General features: G+C 38.9%; 1 protein-coding gene across 1 annotated transcript in view; it reads left to right on the forward strand.

Moving 5' to 3' along the window:
* Positions 1 to 19,186, forward strand: part of DIAPH2 (diaphanous related formin 2) — a 985,476-nt gene that overhangs the window by 945,070 nt on the left and 21,220 nt on the right. Inside the window, exons 30-32 of the mRNA XM_062183022.1 lie at positions 1,311 to 1,483; positions 11,084 to 11,309; positions 14,209 to 14,323. Of these exons, the coding sequence (XP_062039006.1) occupies positions 1,311 to 1,483; positions 11,084 to 11,309; positions 14,209 to 14,323 (514 nt within the window). The remainder of the gene's footprint in view (positions 1 to 1,310; positions 1,484 to 11,083; positions 11,310 to 14,208; positions 14,324 to 19,186) is intronic.

Here is a 19,186-nt window from a genome sequence, read left to right on the forward strand (position 1 = left end):
AAATACAAACAAGACTGCTTCCTCTGTACTCATTATTAAGCTGACATGGAAACTTGTGTTTTTACTATGAATATAGCCAAAATATTATAAAATATTCATATTATAAAAGAGAGCCAATAGTAGAAATTAATCTATTTGAAAAATGATCTATCTTTAGATAAGCTTTGCAATTAACAAAGCCAATTATAGTAAACCTTTGTAGTTACCTAGTAAGCTATTTTTATAAACTACTTCAATTCTACAGTGTCTTGTTTGATCCTTAGAAGAAATATGTGAATATAATAAGATAGGGTTATCCTCATTTTACAGGTGAAGAGGCTAAGGGTCAGAAAGGCTAAGTGACTTGCTCTTAGCTTCCTGGCTTGAGTGAAGCTGAGCCAGAATTTGAGCCTAAAGCTTCTTGATTCCGGATTTTCAGTACTCTTCCCATTTTCTCATGCTGCTTCGTATAACACAGTCTTTGGCACATTATCTAGCAATCTTAACTGATAAAAGCAAACAGTGTTCAGGTCAGAATTTAAGGCTGAGTTAGATTTTAAGGCCGCTATTTGAACAATTCATGATCACCTAGACTGTAGGTGAAGGGAACATCAAGGTTATTCTTACCTATACCAGCCCCACCACTTTGTGGTACAAATGCACAAAGATAACCCCCAAAAGTAAGTATAATTGGATTGTGCAAATGAACTTTGCATAGGGAAAAGAAAAAAAGCTTAGAATTATATTTCTTTCACGTAGTAAATTAGCTGCAACAGAATGGTAACAGTCTTGTCTTCATTATTTTCTGTTGAAATGTCCACAGGAAAATTAGAATTCTGCTAATTGATTTTTTAAATTCATAATAAGTGCTCATACAATTGAGGCATATCTAAGAAGACTAGAAATCTATTTTATTTATCTTACAATCTGAAAAGGAAGTATTATAAAAATTAATAAGGCTTCCTAGAGTAGGAAATAAAAATTTAAAAAATGAAGTAATGATAAACATTAAGCTCTTTAAATATGTAGAAGGCATATTGAATTACAAAGCAACCTGGGGGTACCAATTGGAAGGACTGATGACAGTAAAAGTAGATGCATTTTAGGGCTTTTGGCAGATTAATCCTTCAGTTTTGTGCCTTTAGAAATATGAGAGGCCAGTAGTATGTCTAAATCTAGGCTTATAATGTGATCTACTTTTCATTATCACTGTGGGGAAGGGTGAATGTTTTTAAAAAAGGAAAAAAACTATCACTGCATGGAATATGCTCCTCTTTTGTTTTTTAGTTGGAGAACAATTCTGCACCTAATATATGTCCTTCCATTCCAAGCATTATCACTTTAATTACTTGGAGGAAATGCTTTATCAAAAAGTTGAGAAAACTGAAGTAGGAAAGTTCGCGGTTGATACTCAGCTGAGGCCACTGAAAGTGAAATGCCACGTTGCCAGTGACCCACTGCAGGAAGCTCTCGGAAGGCTCCTGAGTAGGCCAAGAAGTGGCAGGTGAGCCTCAGGGTGGATACAGTAATGCATGTAGGGAGATGTGAAAGCAGAAGCAGCCAGGCTGGATTCACAGGCTCACAGGCTCCCGCTTCTCCTTTTCAGTCTTAAAAGGGATCCAGGAGTGACTGGTCACCATTTCGTTAAAAAGGTAGCTAGCGAGGGTACTGTAGCCACAGTGGTCATCATTCTGTTGGTCAACATCAGGAAAGAGGTTGGCATCCAAATGGAAGACATTCTGCTTCCTTCGTATCAGATGGGAGAAAATGCTGCAAGTCATTCCTTCCTCTAGATGGGAGAAAATGCTGCAAGTTACTCTGCTTCATCAGACTAGAGAAGACCGTCTGTCATGAACCAGGAACTGGAGCAGATACTCTATTATGAGATGCTAAAACACTAAAAACGGTTCTGTTGCAAAGTATACTAAGTGAGGCTGTGCTCAGAGCCCGTGAATTCATAAAAGGCTTGCATAGGATAGATTCGAACTTGTTTACCAAACCCAAGCTCATGGAAACCAAGGGCTATCTTAGTCCATTTGGACTGCTGCAATGAAATACTTTAGACTGAACAATACTACTAATAATATTTATTTATTTATTTATTTATTGAAAGGCAGAGAGAACTCATTCCAGGTCTCCCATGTGAGTGACAGGGACCCAAGCTTTAGCCTCCCATGAGCATTAGCAGGAAGCTGGATCAGAAGTGGAGCCAGGATTTGAATCCAGGAACTGTGATATGGGATGTGGGTGTCCCAAGCAGCAGCTTAACTCCTATACCAAATGCCTACCCCAGAACTAGCATGTTTTAAGAAGTAAAATGAGGCCGGCCCCGCGGCTCAATTGGCTAATCCTCCGCCTTGCGGCACCGGCACAGCGGGTTCTAGTCCCGGTCGGGGTGCCGGATTCTGTCCCAGTTGCCCATCTTCCAGGCCAGCTCTCTGCTGTGGCCCGGGAGTGCAGTGGAGGATGGCCCAGGTCCTTGGGCCCTTCACCCCACGGGAGACCAGGAGAAGCACCTGGCTCCTGCCTTCGGATCAGTGCGGTGCACCGGCCACAGCGCGCCAGCTGCGGCGGCCATTGGAGGGTGAACCAACGGCAAAGGAAGACCTTTCTCTCTGTCTCTCTCTCTCTCGCTGTCCACTCTGCCTATCAAAAAAAAAAAAAAAAAAAGAAAGAAAGAAAAAGAAAAGAAGAAGTAAAATGATTCAGATCAATTTATGCACTGTGGATACATGGTTGCTTCGTATGTGAAGTAAACGAGGAAAAACCATTCTTTTCTACAAAGAATCCCTTTGAGTCCCACCCAGAATGTTGGGGCATAAATAGATAATGAGTTTGGTATCTTCATGATTTTAGTTTAAAAATGTATTAAAAGAGTTAGTATTGAAGATGATAATCTATTTGTGGATTACAAAGCTTCTTGTTCTTGTCCTGCATTGGCTTTACCTCTGTTTTACACAAAGCATCATCCTGTCAAAGTCAGACCTAGAGGCTCAGTGCTTGTGGAGGCCATATGGTGTGGTGGTTCAGGTTTTGGACTTTGAAACTCCACATATGTCCACTACTTATTAACTGCCTGACCTTGAACTTACTTTTGAACTTCTTGGAGGCTTACCCTCCTCATTTATAAAAGGATTTCATAATTCCTAACCTACAGATTTGTTTGAAGAACTATTGATATAGTATATGTAAGTCACCAATGGTGCATGACACCCAATAAAAGCTACATAAACAACAGCTCTTACTGTTGGTATGAGCTAAGTGTATACAAACCTGGATTCAAAAGGTTGTAACAAATATGATGGATAAGACTAGCCCCCATTTTCCTAATAAGATTTTTAAGTACTTTGACCATGTTGAGTGGAAATAGACTTTTAGAAATGTAGATGAAATATTAAAATGTCTAATTGTGATATTTAATTTGTTTGGTTATGCACATATACTCACATTGCCAGTGGTGTAGAATAGCATCTTCATGTGGCTATTTTGCTTTTTTTTTTCCCACTATCCCATTTTACAAAACGATTCTGTTCAGACTCTCCACGCACATGTCTCTGACATCAGTGTTGGTAGAAGCCCTACAGCCAGCTTTTGAATTGTCTAACAGTTTTCTGGAACACATTATATTCACAGCCATCTAAGTTGTTAGGTAGAGGTACAGCACTTTTAGATGTATATGATAGCGTCACTGTCATTTTTACCCCAGGCCATAAATACCATTTGCATCACACTGTGTCTATTCATTTTTTCCATTCACCCTATGTGTGTACATTTGTGATCATCTTTGAGTATTTACTGCATTGCAACTTTAAGTGATCTTTCAAAGGTTTGTTTATAATGATACCCAACACCTCGTACTGTGAGGTCAGATCCTGAAAACAATTGAAAGATCTGTGTTGCATTTCAGAATCTCTTCCCCTGTCCCCATCTTGTAAATTTACCTCAATAAGCATTGGGAAATCATACTAATTATGGTTGTCCCAGACAAATCTGTGTTCTCCAAAGAACTTTAGAAACAATCTAGAAAATGGCCCTTAGACTTTATAAGGATTTGAATAAAACTTCCTCTTTTTCTGAGATCTGATTTATATTTGGGAAGATAATGATGTAGATTTTCTTGAAAATTAATTGAATCATATGACTCTCAAATCACTCAAGTTTCATACTTTTACTTATTTCATGTATATACAAAATACTGGGATGATGCAAACCTGGAAGAGACAAAGTTCTTTTCATATTATGAATTTTTAAAGCATGGAAAACATTCCATTCAAAAGAAATATGTTGAATGCCTACTATGTACAAAGTATTTGCAGAGAGAAAGATGTGAGTTGTCACCAACAGCTTACAACAAATTTATCAGCAAATTCAGTTATGTTAATATTGGACATAATAGTTTTGAGAGGCCTGCAGACTTGTTTCACAAGGCAACTCACATACGGAATAAAAGGCAAAGAGAGGAAGTTTGCATGTAAAAATCCTAATGTAATAAATCATCACATGGACATACAAGGTTTTCACAAAGCAAAGAAAGGAATGCAAATTAAAATAGCAGTAAGATAGCAACATATAGCTATTGTGATGTCTAAGAACTAAGTAAGGTGTTGGAGAAGCTATAGGGAAACAGATATAGTTTGATGCTGATACCATTGCTTGACAATTCAGAAATATACACAGGAAACAGTGTTAAGCGAAAGAATTAGATCACAAGAGAGTATATAAGCACTGATTATATCTATAATAATATGTGTTTGTTGGCACCTATTGGAAGAGGATTTGAAGGGATATAATAAGTAGTTTAATGTTCATTTGCATTTTCTTTCTGGAACAGTTATTTAAGTGCATACTAATTTGAAGAGAATGAAATGAAAAATGATTCCCCATCACATTCCCTGAAACGCATACACATATCTTTGCAAATAGATTGTGGTAGAATATGATGTTCATCGTTTGTGATGTTGCAACATGATCTATAAATCAAGGACTTAACTGAAGTTGCAGTTCCCTTCCTTATCTACAATAAGTCTGATGAAGCATTTTTTGATCACTGTTTATTATAGTAATGAGAAAAAAAAGGAAATCTTTTCCTCATAAATCCTGGCAGTTTGCATTTTAAATCCCTCCACAATGTGAATTCTTTGTCCCAGCTAAGTAATTACTGGAAGTGTAAGCTTCCTACTGCTTTATTCTGTCTCCCTTCCTTTCAGTACTCGGTTGCTCTTTCTTGACCTTTATCTGTCAGTTGATTGTCCCCTCTGCATGGCTGTGGGTTGATGCATTGAGATGTATTTATTAACCGCTGGCAGCTAAGGTTCAGATTGACATGCTGCTAACACACTGAAGGAAGTGATTACCTACTATGTGCAACACATCATTGCTTAGCACATTACAGCGGGAACTTCATTTGATCTTGATGGTAACCATCTAAGGTCCGGATTATTATCCCTATCCTTGCGTGACAAAACTAAGCATCAGTTCAGTGGGCAGTTCTCTTCAGTGTCCAAAACAGTGGTCTTTCCTTTCTAAAGTGCTGCCTTTAAAAATATCTTTAGTACTTATTTTCGTTTTCATTTCATTTAAAAGACAGGGACAGAAAGAGAGGGATCTTCCACCTGATGGTGCACTTCTCAGATGCCTGCAAAAGCCAGGAGCCCAGAACTCAATCCAGGTCTTCCACGTGGGTGGCAGGGACCTAAGTACTTGAGCTCATCATCTGCTGTCTTTCAGGCTGTGCCTTAGCAGGAAGCTGGAACCAAAAGCAGAGCCAAGACTGAAACTCACACACTCCAGTATGGGTTTACAAGCATCCCAAGCAGCATGTTAATCATTGTGCCAAATGCCCACCCCTCCCATGGTGCCTTTTAAGTGGCTAGTTACCAATGAAAAGAAGCTTCTCTCAGTGTTTGGAGTTATAGTATAGGTTTAAACATATAAAATGAAATTTTAGAAAGTGACATATCAAAGTGCTGGTTCGAGTCCTGGCTGTTCTACTTCTGATCTAGCTCCCTACTAATGTGCCTGGGAAGGCACAGAGGAAATTGACTCAAGTACTTGGGCTCCTGCCACCCATGTGGGAGACTAAGATGGAGTTGCTAACTTCTGGCCTCAGTCTGGCCCAGACCTGGATGTTGTGGGCATTTGGGTGGTAAACTAGCAGATGGAAGATTCTCTCTCTCTCCCTCACATTCTCTCCCTGTCACTCTGCCTTTCAAAAAATAAAAGCTTTTTAAAAAGTGTGCTGCTTTTCCTCACTTAAAAATGTATATTGTTGCTATAAAATTATTTTATAAGGGAATTTGAAAAATTTGATATAAAGCGATTAAAAATTATACAACCAATTTAAGTGAAATCCAAATATGAAGCAAGAATCTCTACTACTTTGATGATGTCAGTTGAATGAAATTTATGAGCTGTTAAGACTTGAAGTTTTATTTAAAGAGGTACATGATGTTGGCATGCTGACCAATAACAACAGGAAATTAATATATCATTGCATGGTACCATAAATTATAAAACACAGAAAATTTGGGAGACTCATCAATAACAAAATATAAGGACTATAAATGGGAGCATCAAGGAGTGATGGATACAATAAGGCATATTAGCTATGAGAAAATTTTCTGACTCATGACATGACATTACTAAGCCTGCAATGAAATGACTGCAATTCTAGTTTCTATGTGACTGCTTGGAATATTACTGAGATTGGAAATATGCACCATATTTTATATAACTAGTGTTTTAAGGTAGAGGCAGCAGGAACTACTGATATGAATCATGTAGAAGGATTAATTGGAAAACCATCTTGTTTAACAGAATGAAAGGAACGTCTTGGAGGAAAGTGAAATATTTTAGAAATAGGAAACGCAGCTATAATGTAATGAGATTCATTTATATAAACCATATGTGTGTAAACATCCATCTCCTTTGCTCTAGTCACACTATGTTTATGGCTCACTGGAGTAAGGAAGCTGGGTGAGGAGGTAATTGTTCAGAAAGAGAATTACAGGGTTGAGATCAGTGAGTGAAAGGACAGTATATTACAGCATTTTAAAACAGATACCCAATAGTAAGAAGCATAAAGAATGCACGCAAAGAAAGGTATTGCTTTCTAGTCAAGTTCTAAATACCTCTATTGATGATGTACAGCTCATTCAAATTCCATAGAATAATTGGAAACAGAGACTTTATGAAACAGAGCTCTCATTTAACTTGTTCACCTGACAGTTGGCTTTGAATTATATTTTATTACCCATCAACCTAAATTAAAATACCCAGCTCACTGCAAAACCCTGTGTACAGTGTCTTGCATACTAATACACATACTGTATATAAATAACATTAAGATAAAGGCAAAGATTGACAAAAGCAATGACAGTGAACATTAATGTGATAATAGCAGCTTTGAACTCTATCAACAATGAGGAACATGATGAAATTACCAGAGATGGCAGCATGCTTGGGCTTCTTAAACTTGCATTTACTAGAAGAGCTGTTGACTTTTCAATCTTAACTATGTCTAATATCTTTTATTAAAGACATGGTGCCAAACATCAAATACATACATATATACCTACATATACATATGCATGTGTGTTTGTATGAATGTATATACATCTGTAACCAGCCATCCATTCCAAAATGCCTCTCAAGGTACTAGTCTATACAATTGTGTACTTTTCTCCTCTGGTCCAGTTGTTGTATAAATGTGTACTTAAGGACTTTGTGGCCAGTACAAGATATAAATGTTTTAGGCGCACCCAAATGCAGATTATAGGGGCGGGCCTTTGGCACAGTGGTTAAGACATTTGCTAGGGACACCTGTGTCCCATATCGTAGTACCTGGGTTCAAGTCACAGCTCTGTTTCTAATTCCAGCTTCCTGCTAGTACAATACCTGGGAGGCAGCAGCTGATGACTCAAATACTTGGTTCCCTGCCATCCCCATGGGACACCCTGCCTTAGTTCTGGACTCCTGGGGTTTGCCTGCCCGACCCCAGGCTATTGCAGGCATTTGGGGAGTGAACCAGGTGACAGAGGATCTTTCTCTTCTCTCCCTCTCTCTCCCTTCCAAATAAAATGAAAATAAATATAATTTTAAAATCTTTTTTAAAATGCAGACTATAGGAGCTAATGAACTTTTCCTTGCAAAAGAACTAAATTGCTGAATGTTGTATTATAAAATACAGGAGTTTCAAACTCACTGTTACTCCATAATTACTTATCCAGAGTGATTATTATATGTGATCATCAGATGATCATGGTCTATCATATTATTGCTGTCTGTCTTCATAAGTATGTTTTGTCAAAGCTTAATCATAATTACCTAATAAATGAGCAGTAGAATTCTTATGGTTATATAGCTCATTACCTTATATGCCAGTCCCTGATTTAGGTTTCATAGTTTCATATCTTTGTTCCATAGAATTATTTATGACAAGTCAATTCTCTTCTCTGAAAGATAGTGTCATTGTATATAAAATGAAGAGTTGGACTTCAATTAAATAATCCACAAATTATCTTCAAGCTCTAAAATTCTATGTCCCATTGATTATCCCCAAGCTACCATGCATGTTCATGAGGCTCTTTAAATATATCTATTTAAAAGCACTTTAGTGTATTGATGTGTGTGAATTGAAAACTGTTGTGGACCAGCACCGTGGCTTATTTGGTTAATCCTCCGCCTGCGGTGCCGATATCCCATATGGGCTCCGGGTTCTAGTCCCGGTTGCTCCTCTTCCAGTCCAGCTCTCTGCTGTGGCCCGGGAAGGCAGTGGAGGATGGCCCAGGTCCTTGGGTCGTGCACCCGCATGGGAGACCAGGAGGAAGTACCTGGCTCCTGACTTTGGATCAGCGCAGTGCACCAGCCATAGCAGCCATTTGGGGGGTAAACCAATGAAAGGAAGACCTTTCTCTCTGTCTCTCTGTCTCTGTCTCTGTCTCTCTCTCTCTCTCTCTCTCACTGTCTAACTCTATCTGTCAAATAAAAAAAAAAAGAAAATGTTGTGTTACCAAAACTCCTTTCTGCTTGATTCTATGATGAGGGATGGATGCATTTGGAAACATTTAGTCCCAAAAAAGAGAAAGTATGGGGATAATCAGTGTTCAGGTTTTTTTTTTTTTTTTTTTTTTTTGGCAGAGTGGATAGTGAGAGAGACAGAGAGAAAGGTCTTCCTTTTGCCATTGGTTCACCCTCCAATGGCCGCTGCGGCCAGCGCATCTCGCTGATCCAAAGCCAGGAGCCAGGTGCTTCCCCCGGTCTCCCATGCGGGTGCAGGGCCCAAGCACTTGGGCCATCCTCCACTGCCTTCCCGGGCCATAGCAAAGAGCTGGCCTGGAAGAGGGGCAACTGGGATAGAATCCGGTGCCCCAACCGGGACTAGAACCCGGTGTGCCGGCGCCACAAGGCGGAGGATTAGCCTGTTAAGCCACGGCGCCGGCCAGTGTTCAGGTTTTTGATGAAATAAAGAGTAGCTTTCACTTTCTTGGCAAAAGATAAATGAAGAAGAAACAAACAGTAGCAAATCCCAGGGTGCATAATTTAATGAAGTACCAAAAAATGCTAGAGACACTGCTGATACTTTGGGAAGGTAATCATTTGGTACAAAATGTCAGCTATCCTCCTCTCTAGTCTGCTTTAGCCAGGAAGTATAAACATGGGAATGTGAAGCAAGAATGCTGTCATTCTCATAATTCAACAGAAAGGTCTTTAGACCTTAACTTTTATGTTTCTTAGTTATATATTTATTTTTCTGAGCTATTTGTCCTAAGGAAAAAACCACTCAGACCTTGCCTCTAGATCTTCCTATCATTGGCCTTTTTCTTTTTTTTAAAAGAAGATTTATTTATTTTTTTGAAAGTCAGCGTTACACAGAGAGAGGAGAGGCAGAGAGGGGGGGAGGGTCTTCCATCCGCTGGTTTATTCTCCAATTGGCTGCAATGGCCAGAGCTGTGCTGATCCAAAGCCAGGAGCCAGGAGCTTCTTCCAGGTCTCCCACTCAGGTGCAGGGACCCAAGGACTTGGGCCTTCTTCCCTGTTTTCCAAGGCTATAGCAGAGAGCTGGATGGGAAGTGGAGCAGCCAGGTCTTGAAGCGGTGGCAGTATGGGATGCCGGCGCTTCAGGCCAGGGCATTAACCTGCTGCATCACAGGGCCGGCCCCTGGCCTTTAACTATACAGATTCCATCATTGCTACCATAGATTATATGCACAAGCTTCTATATAGTTACTATGTATCAAATGTATAATCAACTTCCAATCTGAATGTTTCAGAATCTTGTGGATTAGGTTGTCACCATGACACATTTTATTAAAATAGAGCTGCTTTGAGTCCAAATAATCATTTAGTACATGTTCAGAATTGAGTGAGTCACAGTTGGTGGGCACAGAGACATAGCTCACAGATGATGATAGGTTGATCACCCTAACATAAAGTCTGAGTTTTTTCTTTAGTGTTGTGTGATGAAGGTACGGGGTGGGTGGTAAGGACAATAAGCCATGCAGGAAAGAACCTGTCTTCAAGTTTGCTTTTTTTTTTCTTTTCAAGTTTTCTCATAACATATTCAATTCCATTTAAATATTGCAAACAACTGAATTGCAAATGTTAACCTAAACATGAATAAAAAATGTTGATATTTTATTTAACCTAAAAATAGTAGTTATGGATAGGTTGCTTGTATGATTATTGTATTTAAAATATATCATTTTATGGTGGGAATACAAGGAGGATTTTCACTGTTATTTTATAATAAGAAAATTTGTTTTGACTGCATTAAAAATACAGTAGATGATTATTGCACTATAAGGGGAAAAGTTGTTTGCTTTTGACAGTCTGTCAGTAGATGTAGCCTAGGAAGAAAAGTATGGTGGCTGCTTTATATGAAACAGTAGGAGAAGGACACAAGCACAGAAAATTTTACCCAGCTGCTGTTATTAAAGAATTCTTTTATAGAAGACAGTCTGCTTTTTTAATATATACAATTCTTCCATTTTAGCTTCCATCTCTCAATCCATTACTTTCAGGTGGCATGCAAAGCATCTGCACATGGCCACATGGCTGCCTGGGGACTCCTGTTATTTAATCGGCCAACTGTTCAAATGGATAGGGTGGGACCAGAGGAGAAGAGTAGCCCCACTGAGGCCGACGCATGTTTACACCCCTCTCTCATGAGACAGTATAAGGAAGAGCCTGAAATTTTCCCCTCACACTTTGATCTGAAATCATTCCAGTGTAACTGTGCAAAGGAATCATTATTGACTCCTGGCAGAGCGTCGTGGAGAGGAGGTGAAGACACTCATCTCCTGATTTCTCAGTGCCCTGTGTCAAATCAGGTACTTGGAGCAGAAGTACAAAGTGAAGGCTGATATCAGTGAATGCCTTGAAGCAGGAACTGTCCTCGTCTCCGGTGACTTCCTTCCTTCCTTCCTTCCTTATTTATTTATTTATTTATTTATAAATCAGATTGGCTTGTAAAATGATGGGAATTTGACTGGACACAAACATGTTTATTGCAGGCTCAGCAGCCATTACATATCATTAGTGAAAGGAGGCAAGGGGCCGGAGGGACCATTTTGATGTCAGTTCCATTCTTTTTAAGGGCAAATGCATTGACTGATGAGAAATAAACCGGCATCTGTAAAACTTTAGAGACCAGTAACACTTCCATGCCTTCTTCTTTTCCTATAGGTAAACATACAGCTTTTTTAATATTCATTAATATAAACTAAAATAATGAGTAATGTTACGGGTGGTATTAAAGACATCAATTAAGCAACTATGAGTTATCAAAATCAATATACAAAGATACTTCAAAAAGTTTGTGGAAAAGAATTAAAATATAAGCTTATTTTAGCAAAAATTATTTGAAATACATGTACACAAGAGGTCTTCAAAAGGCTCAAGGAAATTGCAAATTATCAAAAAAAAAAACCAAAAAACTGCATGTTGGGCAGTATTGTGGCATAGTGGGTTAAGCCACCAACTGCCAGCAACCCTTATGAACACTAATTTGAGTCCTGGCTGCTCTACTTCCTATCCAACTCCCTGCTAATGCACCTGGGAAAGCGACAGAAGATGACCCAAGTGCTTGGGCCCCTGCCACCCATGTAGGAGACCAGGATGGAGTTCCTGGCTTCTAGCTTCTGACTTCTGGCTTCAGCCTGGCCCAGCCCTGACCATTGCATCCATTTGGGGAGTGAACCAGTGGATAGAAGATCTCTCTCTCTCTCTCTCTCTCTCTCCCCCCTTCTCCTTCTATAACTCTTCCTTTCTAATAAATAAAATAAATCTTTTTTTAAATGCATGGATTTCAGTTTTTTGCACCATATTAAATGTATCTTTAATTGCATTTTCCATGGAATTTTTGAAGCAGGGTTGTATTTCTGTTTCAAAATAGTCTATCTTTTTCTTACTTAGTGCCATATGAGGGATCTTCAAAATTTTTTTAAAAATGAAAATAAAAGATAATGCACATTTTCCATGAACTTTCTGAACCCCTCTCATACCTCTGCTGATAGACCACTCCAGCTAGAGTTAATAGCAAAATCCAATATTTCAAGTCATACTGCTTTTTCTTAAGAATTATTATTTGATCTCAACTTTAAACCTGTAAAAGGCCATATTTCTTACATATCCATTTTCTGTTTTTTCTTATTCTTTATTATCCTGTTATTGGTTTGTTCTGCAAAGCATTTTATTTGCCTTTCTGAACATTAGTTATTTTAAGACTCTGAATGTATTATGAGAGGGAACACAAGATTTCAAACCCCTCCATAGGACTTCCCAAGTGCCAAATTAGTACTTTCTGTTTTGAGTGTCCCAGGGAAGAATGAAATTGCTAAGGTATAACTGGTACCAAGGAGGAGTCTAAACAGAAGACCCATTTCAGCAAAGTGTGCTATCTGTGTGCCCAAGATGGATCTTGGCCTTGCCCTACTTCCCAGCTTCTAACATAGAGTCATTTCTTCTGTATTGTGATTTTTTTTTAAGTGAAGCTCTTTTAGATGTCCCCTATGGTTTAAAGCAAATCAGGAATTCATGTCCTAAATGTTTCGTTAATCAGAATAATTAAGTTGATCAGTTCGGGGAGCAGTGGAAGCAAAATAATGGGGTCATTGAAGCAGTCAAGCTCTAATGGGAACCTGAGTTCATTCAGATATCAAATCTAATAATTGTTCTACACCTGTATGCACAGTCCCATTGAGCAAATTCACATTAAAGCTTTAGTGGAACCGTTTGAATGCTGTGGTCCAAAGGGACTTGCTACTGTTTTCACAAGAAAGCACTGAGTATTTTTTGGCAATATGTTTTTGTGATGTGTTAACTAAGCTCTGTGTGTATGTTGGTGTCTTTGCCCTACATAGAGAGGAAGAAAAAGGAGATATATGTTTCCAGGAATAGTTTTCTTGCCATTTAAAGATAATAAAGATTCTCCCAAGCTTTCGCCACCTCGGGGCAATAATACATGATGACTGAGTTCATTGGCTTGGTGGGGGGAAGGGTTGTTAACCTATGCAGCCTACTAGAAATGAGGGTCATTTAACCCTTTCTCTTCATAAAATAAAATGGTATCAAGCATGATTTGGGTTATTGAAGTAGAAAGTAGCAATTAGGCATTCTGTAGTAATGCAGTGTTTCATTTCTCCTATGTCACTGTATGACTGTTACAGCAAATTGACTGCCTTTGATTCTTCTACACAATATCTAAGGAGAGTTGGCAGATTTGAAAAAAAAGTTAAAGATCTAAAGAGTAGGAAGATGAATTTAATTCTGCACTATAATGACCGCTGAACTAACCGTTCTGCAGTAGAACTCTCTCATTGCAGGCTTCAAAGAAACAGGAAAATTAAGATTTGCAATATATCTTGAACTACAATGAAAGACAGATATGTCTAGCTCTCTTTACCAAGAAAGGACAATCAAAGCTGAATTCACGTACCTAAAGAATAGTTTTAATACACACCGCAGATGTATTTATTCAAGTGAATATTATGCTGTAATATTTATACTTTGGAGGGGTGATGAACAAAAGAATGTGTTCATTTGTGTATCCAGTCAAAGATCATTTAGTAAATGCCCATTATATTCCACGCCCCAGGAAAGCAGATGAAAATGGCAGTTCCTGCCTTTCCAGAGCTCATAGCACAGTGGGGGAGGACAGATTGCACTGGGACAATCACTGTATAAAGCGCAAGCTGAATCTTAACAGATGAGTAGGAGTTTCTTGGGTAGGAAAAGAAAGAGGAAGAGAAGCATGATCCAAGAAAGGAAGCAGCATTTGTGGAGGCAATAGGAGAGCACGTTATGTTCAAGGAAGAGCCAACTGTTCAGCATTGCCAGAGTATAGGTATGAGAGGCTGAAAAGATAAACAGTCTTGATAGGGGTTTGATTTTTTTTTTTTTTTACTGTGTGGGTGATGGGCAGTCATTTCATGCTTTAACTTACATAGCATGGTCAGATGTGTCTTGGAGAACGATTATGTTCTAATGATGTGGAAGGGTGATTAGATGGGTGTTAGGCTAGAGACAGGAAAGACTTCATAGAGGGGCCTATGATAACAGCCTAGATAATAGAAAAAGAAGGCCTGCACTAGGACAATGGTAGTGAAGATGATAAAGAAGAAGAAATAGAAGGACTCAGTAATTAAAATTGATGGAGGGGCTGGCGCCGTAGCACAGTAGGTTAATCCCCCACCTGTGGCACCAGCATCCTATATGGGCACCGCTTCTAGTCCCGGCTGTTCCTCTTCCAATCCAGCTCTCTGATACGGTCTGGGAAAGCAGTAGAAGATGGCCCAAGTCCTTGGGCCCCTACACCCATGTGGGAGACCTGGAAGAAGCTCCTGGCTCCTGGTTTCGGATGGACTCAGTTCCGGCCGTTATGGCCACCTGGGGAGTGAACCAGCAGATGGAAGACCTCTCTCTCTGTCTCTCCCTCTCACTGTCTGTAACTCTAACTCTCAAATAAATAAATGAAATCTTTAAAAAAACATTGATGGAACTTGTTGAGGAACTGTATGTAAGTATAAAAAAGGGAAGGAATCTTGGTGGATTTATTTATTTTATGGTGTGGTATACAATAGCTGTCTTATTTTGCTAGGGCCACCAGAATAAAGTACTGCAAACTGAATGATATAAACAATAGAAATGTATTGTCTCATAGTTTGGTAGACTAGAAGTCGAAGATCAAGGTATTGACTGGATCATACTAGAGAAGGATCTGGTCTAGGCTTGTGTCTTAGCTCCTTGTGTTTTTCTGGCGAGTTTGGCATTCTTTTTTTTTTTTTTTTAGAATTATTTATTTATTTGAAAGGCAGAATTACAGAGAGGCAGAGAGAGAGAGAGAGAGGTCTTCCATCTGCTGATTCACTCCCCAAATGGCTGCAATGGCCAGAGCTGTGCTGATTCAAAGCCAGGAGCCAGGAGCTTCTTCCAGGTCTCCCATATGGGTTCAGGGGCCCAAGGACTTGGGCCATCTTCCACTGCTTTCCCAGGATTAGAAGTGGAGCAGCCAAGATTCTAGAGGGCACCCATATGGGATGCCGGCACTGCAGGTGGCGGCCTTACCCACTACACCACGGCACCACAATGCCGGCCCCAAGTTTGGCATTCTTTGGAAGGTAAAACTATCACTGCAGTCTCTGCCTTCACCTTCTCATGGCATTCTTTCATAGTATGTATTTGTTTGTCTCCAATTTTTTTCCTTTCAATAAAAATACCAGTTATAGGAGCCCACACTAATAACTTCATTTTTATTTGATTAACTATATAAAGACTGTCTCCAAATTGGGTCACCTCATTCTAACATACTGAGGGTTAAGGACTCCAACAAAGGAATTTTTGGGAACACAAATTCACCTGATAGCATGGCCCTAAGTCATCCAAACAAGAAAACATGAAAAGGAGGAAATAGGATGAAAGAAAAGGGAATCAGTTTAGTTTGGATCTTGACTGCAAGGAGTTTGAAATAATCAGGAGAAATATTCAGAAGGTGATTGACACTGTAGTCTAGATCCCAGGAAATGCAGAATTGAGCTCCCCTTGCATACTGGAGGTACAGTAATTAGGGTCATTCAAGTTTTGCAAGTAGATGAACATACTCATGGAAAGTAGCTCATGAAAAGTATGTAAGAGTAATATGTAACAAAGCAAAAGAATAAAACTCTGAAAATTACCTACACAGGGAACAGAAAAGAGTAGTAGTGGACCAATACTGTGGCATACCAGATCAAGCCCCCACTTGCAATGTCAACATCCCCTCTGAACGCTGTTTGGAGTCCAGCTCTGCTAGTGCTTGGGCCCCTGACACCCATATGAAAGACCAGATAGAGTCCCAGGCTCCTGGCAGCCTGGTCTAACCCCAGCTGTTGAGGCCATTTCGAGAGTGAACCATCAGATCAAAGAGAGTCCCAGTTCCAGCTTCCTACTTACGCAGACCATGGAAGGCAGCAGGTCGTGACTCAAGTAAATGGCTCCTTATCACCCACATAGGAGACCTGGATTAGGTTTCCAGTTACTAGCTTTGGCCCAAGTCCTGGCCATTGTGGACATTTGGGAAGTGAACCAGTGGATGGGAGCACATTAATATACATGCATGCATTCATTCATTCTCTATTTTTTTAAAATTTTTTATTTAATGAATTCATTTTTTCATAGATACAACTTTAGAAATATAGTGGTCCTTTCCCCCATATCCATTCCCATCTGACCTCCCTCTCCATTTCCCATCTCCTTCTTCATTATGGTTCATTTTTTGTTTGATTATATACAGCGGACCAACTCTGTGTTAAGCATAGATTTGAATGGTTTGCACCCATACACAAACACAACATATAGAATACAGTTGGGTTTTGCTTCATACTTCTACATCCAGTTTTCCCAGCACCATTTGTTGAAGAGACTGTCCCTGTTCCAGGGGTTGGTTTTAGCTTCTTTGTCAAGTATAAGTTGGTTGTAGATGTTTGGATTGATTTCTGGTGTTTCTATTCTGTTCCATTGGTATATCCATCTGTTTTTATACAAATACAAACCAGGCTGTTTTGATTATAACTGCCCTGTAGTATATCCTGAAATCTGGTATTGTGATGCCTCCGGCTTTGTTTTTGTTGTACAAGATTGCTTTTGCTATTCGAGGTCTCCTGTTGCTCCATATGAATTTCAGCATCATTTTTTCTAGATCTGGGAAGAATGTCTTTGGTATTTTGGTTGGTATAGCATTGAATCTGTAAATTGCTTTTGGAAGAAGACATTTTGATGATATTGATTCTTCTAATCCATATACATGACAGATTTTTCCATTTTTATATCTTCTATTTCTTTCTTTAATATTTTGCAATTCTAATTGTAGAGATCTTTGACATCCTTGGTTAATTTTTTAAATTTTTTAATTTTTTTCAACTTTTATTTAATAAATATAAATTTCCAAAGTACAGCTTTTGGATTACAGTGGCTTCCCCGCCCCATAACTTACCTTCTACCTGCAACCCTCCCATCTCCCGCTCCCTCTGCCATTCCATTCACATCAAGATTCATTTTCAATTATCTTTATATACAGAAGATCAATTTAGTATATATTAAGTAAAGATTTCAACAGTTTGCATCCACACAGAAACACAAAGTGTAAAGTACTGTTTGAGTACTAGTTATAGCATTAATTCACATTGGACAACACATTAAGGACAGAGATCCTACATGGGGAGTAAGTGCACAGTGACTCCTGTTGTTGACTTAACAAATTGACACTCTTGTTTATGGCATCAGTAATCACCCTAGGCTCTTGTCATGAGTTGCCAAGGCTATGGAAGCCTTGAGTTCACCAACTCTGATCTTATTTAGACAAAGTTATAGTCAAAGGGGAAGTTCTCTCCTCCCTTCAGAGAAAGGTACCTCCTTCTTTGATGGCCCATTCTTTCTACTGGGATCTCACTTGCAGAGATCTTTCATTTAGGTGTTTTTGTTTGTTTGTTTGTTTGTTTTTTTGCCAGAGTGTCTTGGCTTTCCATACGTAAAATACTCTCATAGGCTCTTGAGCCAGATCCGAATGACTTAAGGGCTGATTCTGAGGCCAGAGTGCTGTTTAGGATATCTGCCATTCTATGAGTCTGCATGTATCCCGCTTCCCACGTTGGATCATTCTCTCCTTTTTAATCCTTGGTTAAATTTATTCCAAGGTACTTGATTGTTTTTGTGACTATTGTGAATGGGATTGATCTTAGAAGTTCTTTCTCTGCCATGGCATTGTCTGTGTATACAAAGGCTGTTAATTTCTGTGTATTGATTTTGTATCCTTCTACTTTACCAAACTCTTCTATGAGTTCCAGTAGTCTCTTAGTGGAGTCTTTTGGATCCCCTATATATAGAATCATGCCATCTGCAAAGAGAGATAGTTAGACTTCCTCCATCCCAATTTGTATCCCTTTAATTTCTTTTTCTTGCCTAATGGCTCTGGCTAAAACTTCTAGGTCTATACTGAATAGCAGTAGTGAGAGTGGGCATCCCTGTCTGGTGCAAGATTTCAGTGGAAATGCCTCCAACTTTTCCCCGTTCAACATGATACTGGCAGTGTGTTTGTCATGAATTGCCTTGATTGTGTTGAGCAATGTTCCTTCTAAACGCAATTTGCTTAGAGTTCTCATCATGAAAGGGTGTTGTATTTTGTTAAATGCTTTCTCTGTATCTATTGAGAGAATCATATAATTTTTGTTCCTCAGTTTGTTAATGTGATATATCACATTGATTGATTTCTGAATGTTGAACCATCCCTGTATACCAGGGATAAATCCCACTTGGTCTGGGTGAATGATCTTTCTGATGTGTTGTTGGATTTGATTGGCCAAGATTTTGTTGAGTATTTTTGTGTCATGTTCATCAGGGAGATTGGTCTATAGTTTTATTTCTCTGTTGTGTCTTTTCCAGGTTTAGGAATTAAGGTGATATTGGCTTCATAGAAAGAATTTGGGAGGATTCGCTCCCTTTCAGTTGTTTTGAATAATTTGAGAAGAACTGGTAGATTTTTAAAAAATGTTTCTCCTTAGATGCTTACAATTTTTTATTGAACATTTTTAAAAATTTATTGTAAGATTTAAGTTTTTAACATTATCCATATTCACTTCATGTGTAAATTTTATGTAAACATGTATACTGATTTTCTTCAAAATAGGTATATTAAATATCACATAATGTGGAATTCATGACAACGATCATAAAGTGA

This window comes from Lepus europaeus, chromosome X, assembly GCF_033115175.1.
Source record: "Lepus europaeus isolate LE1 chromosome X, mLepTim1.pri, whole genome shotgun sequence".
In the NCBI taxonomy this organism is placed as follows: domain Eukaryota; kingdom Metazoa; phylum Chordata; class Mammalia; order Lagomorpha; family Leporidae; genus Lepus; species Lepus europaeus.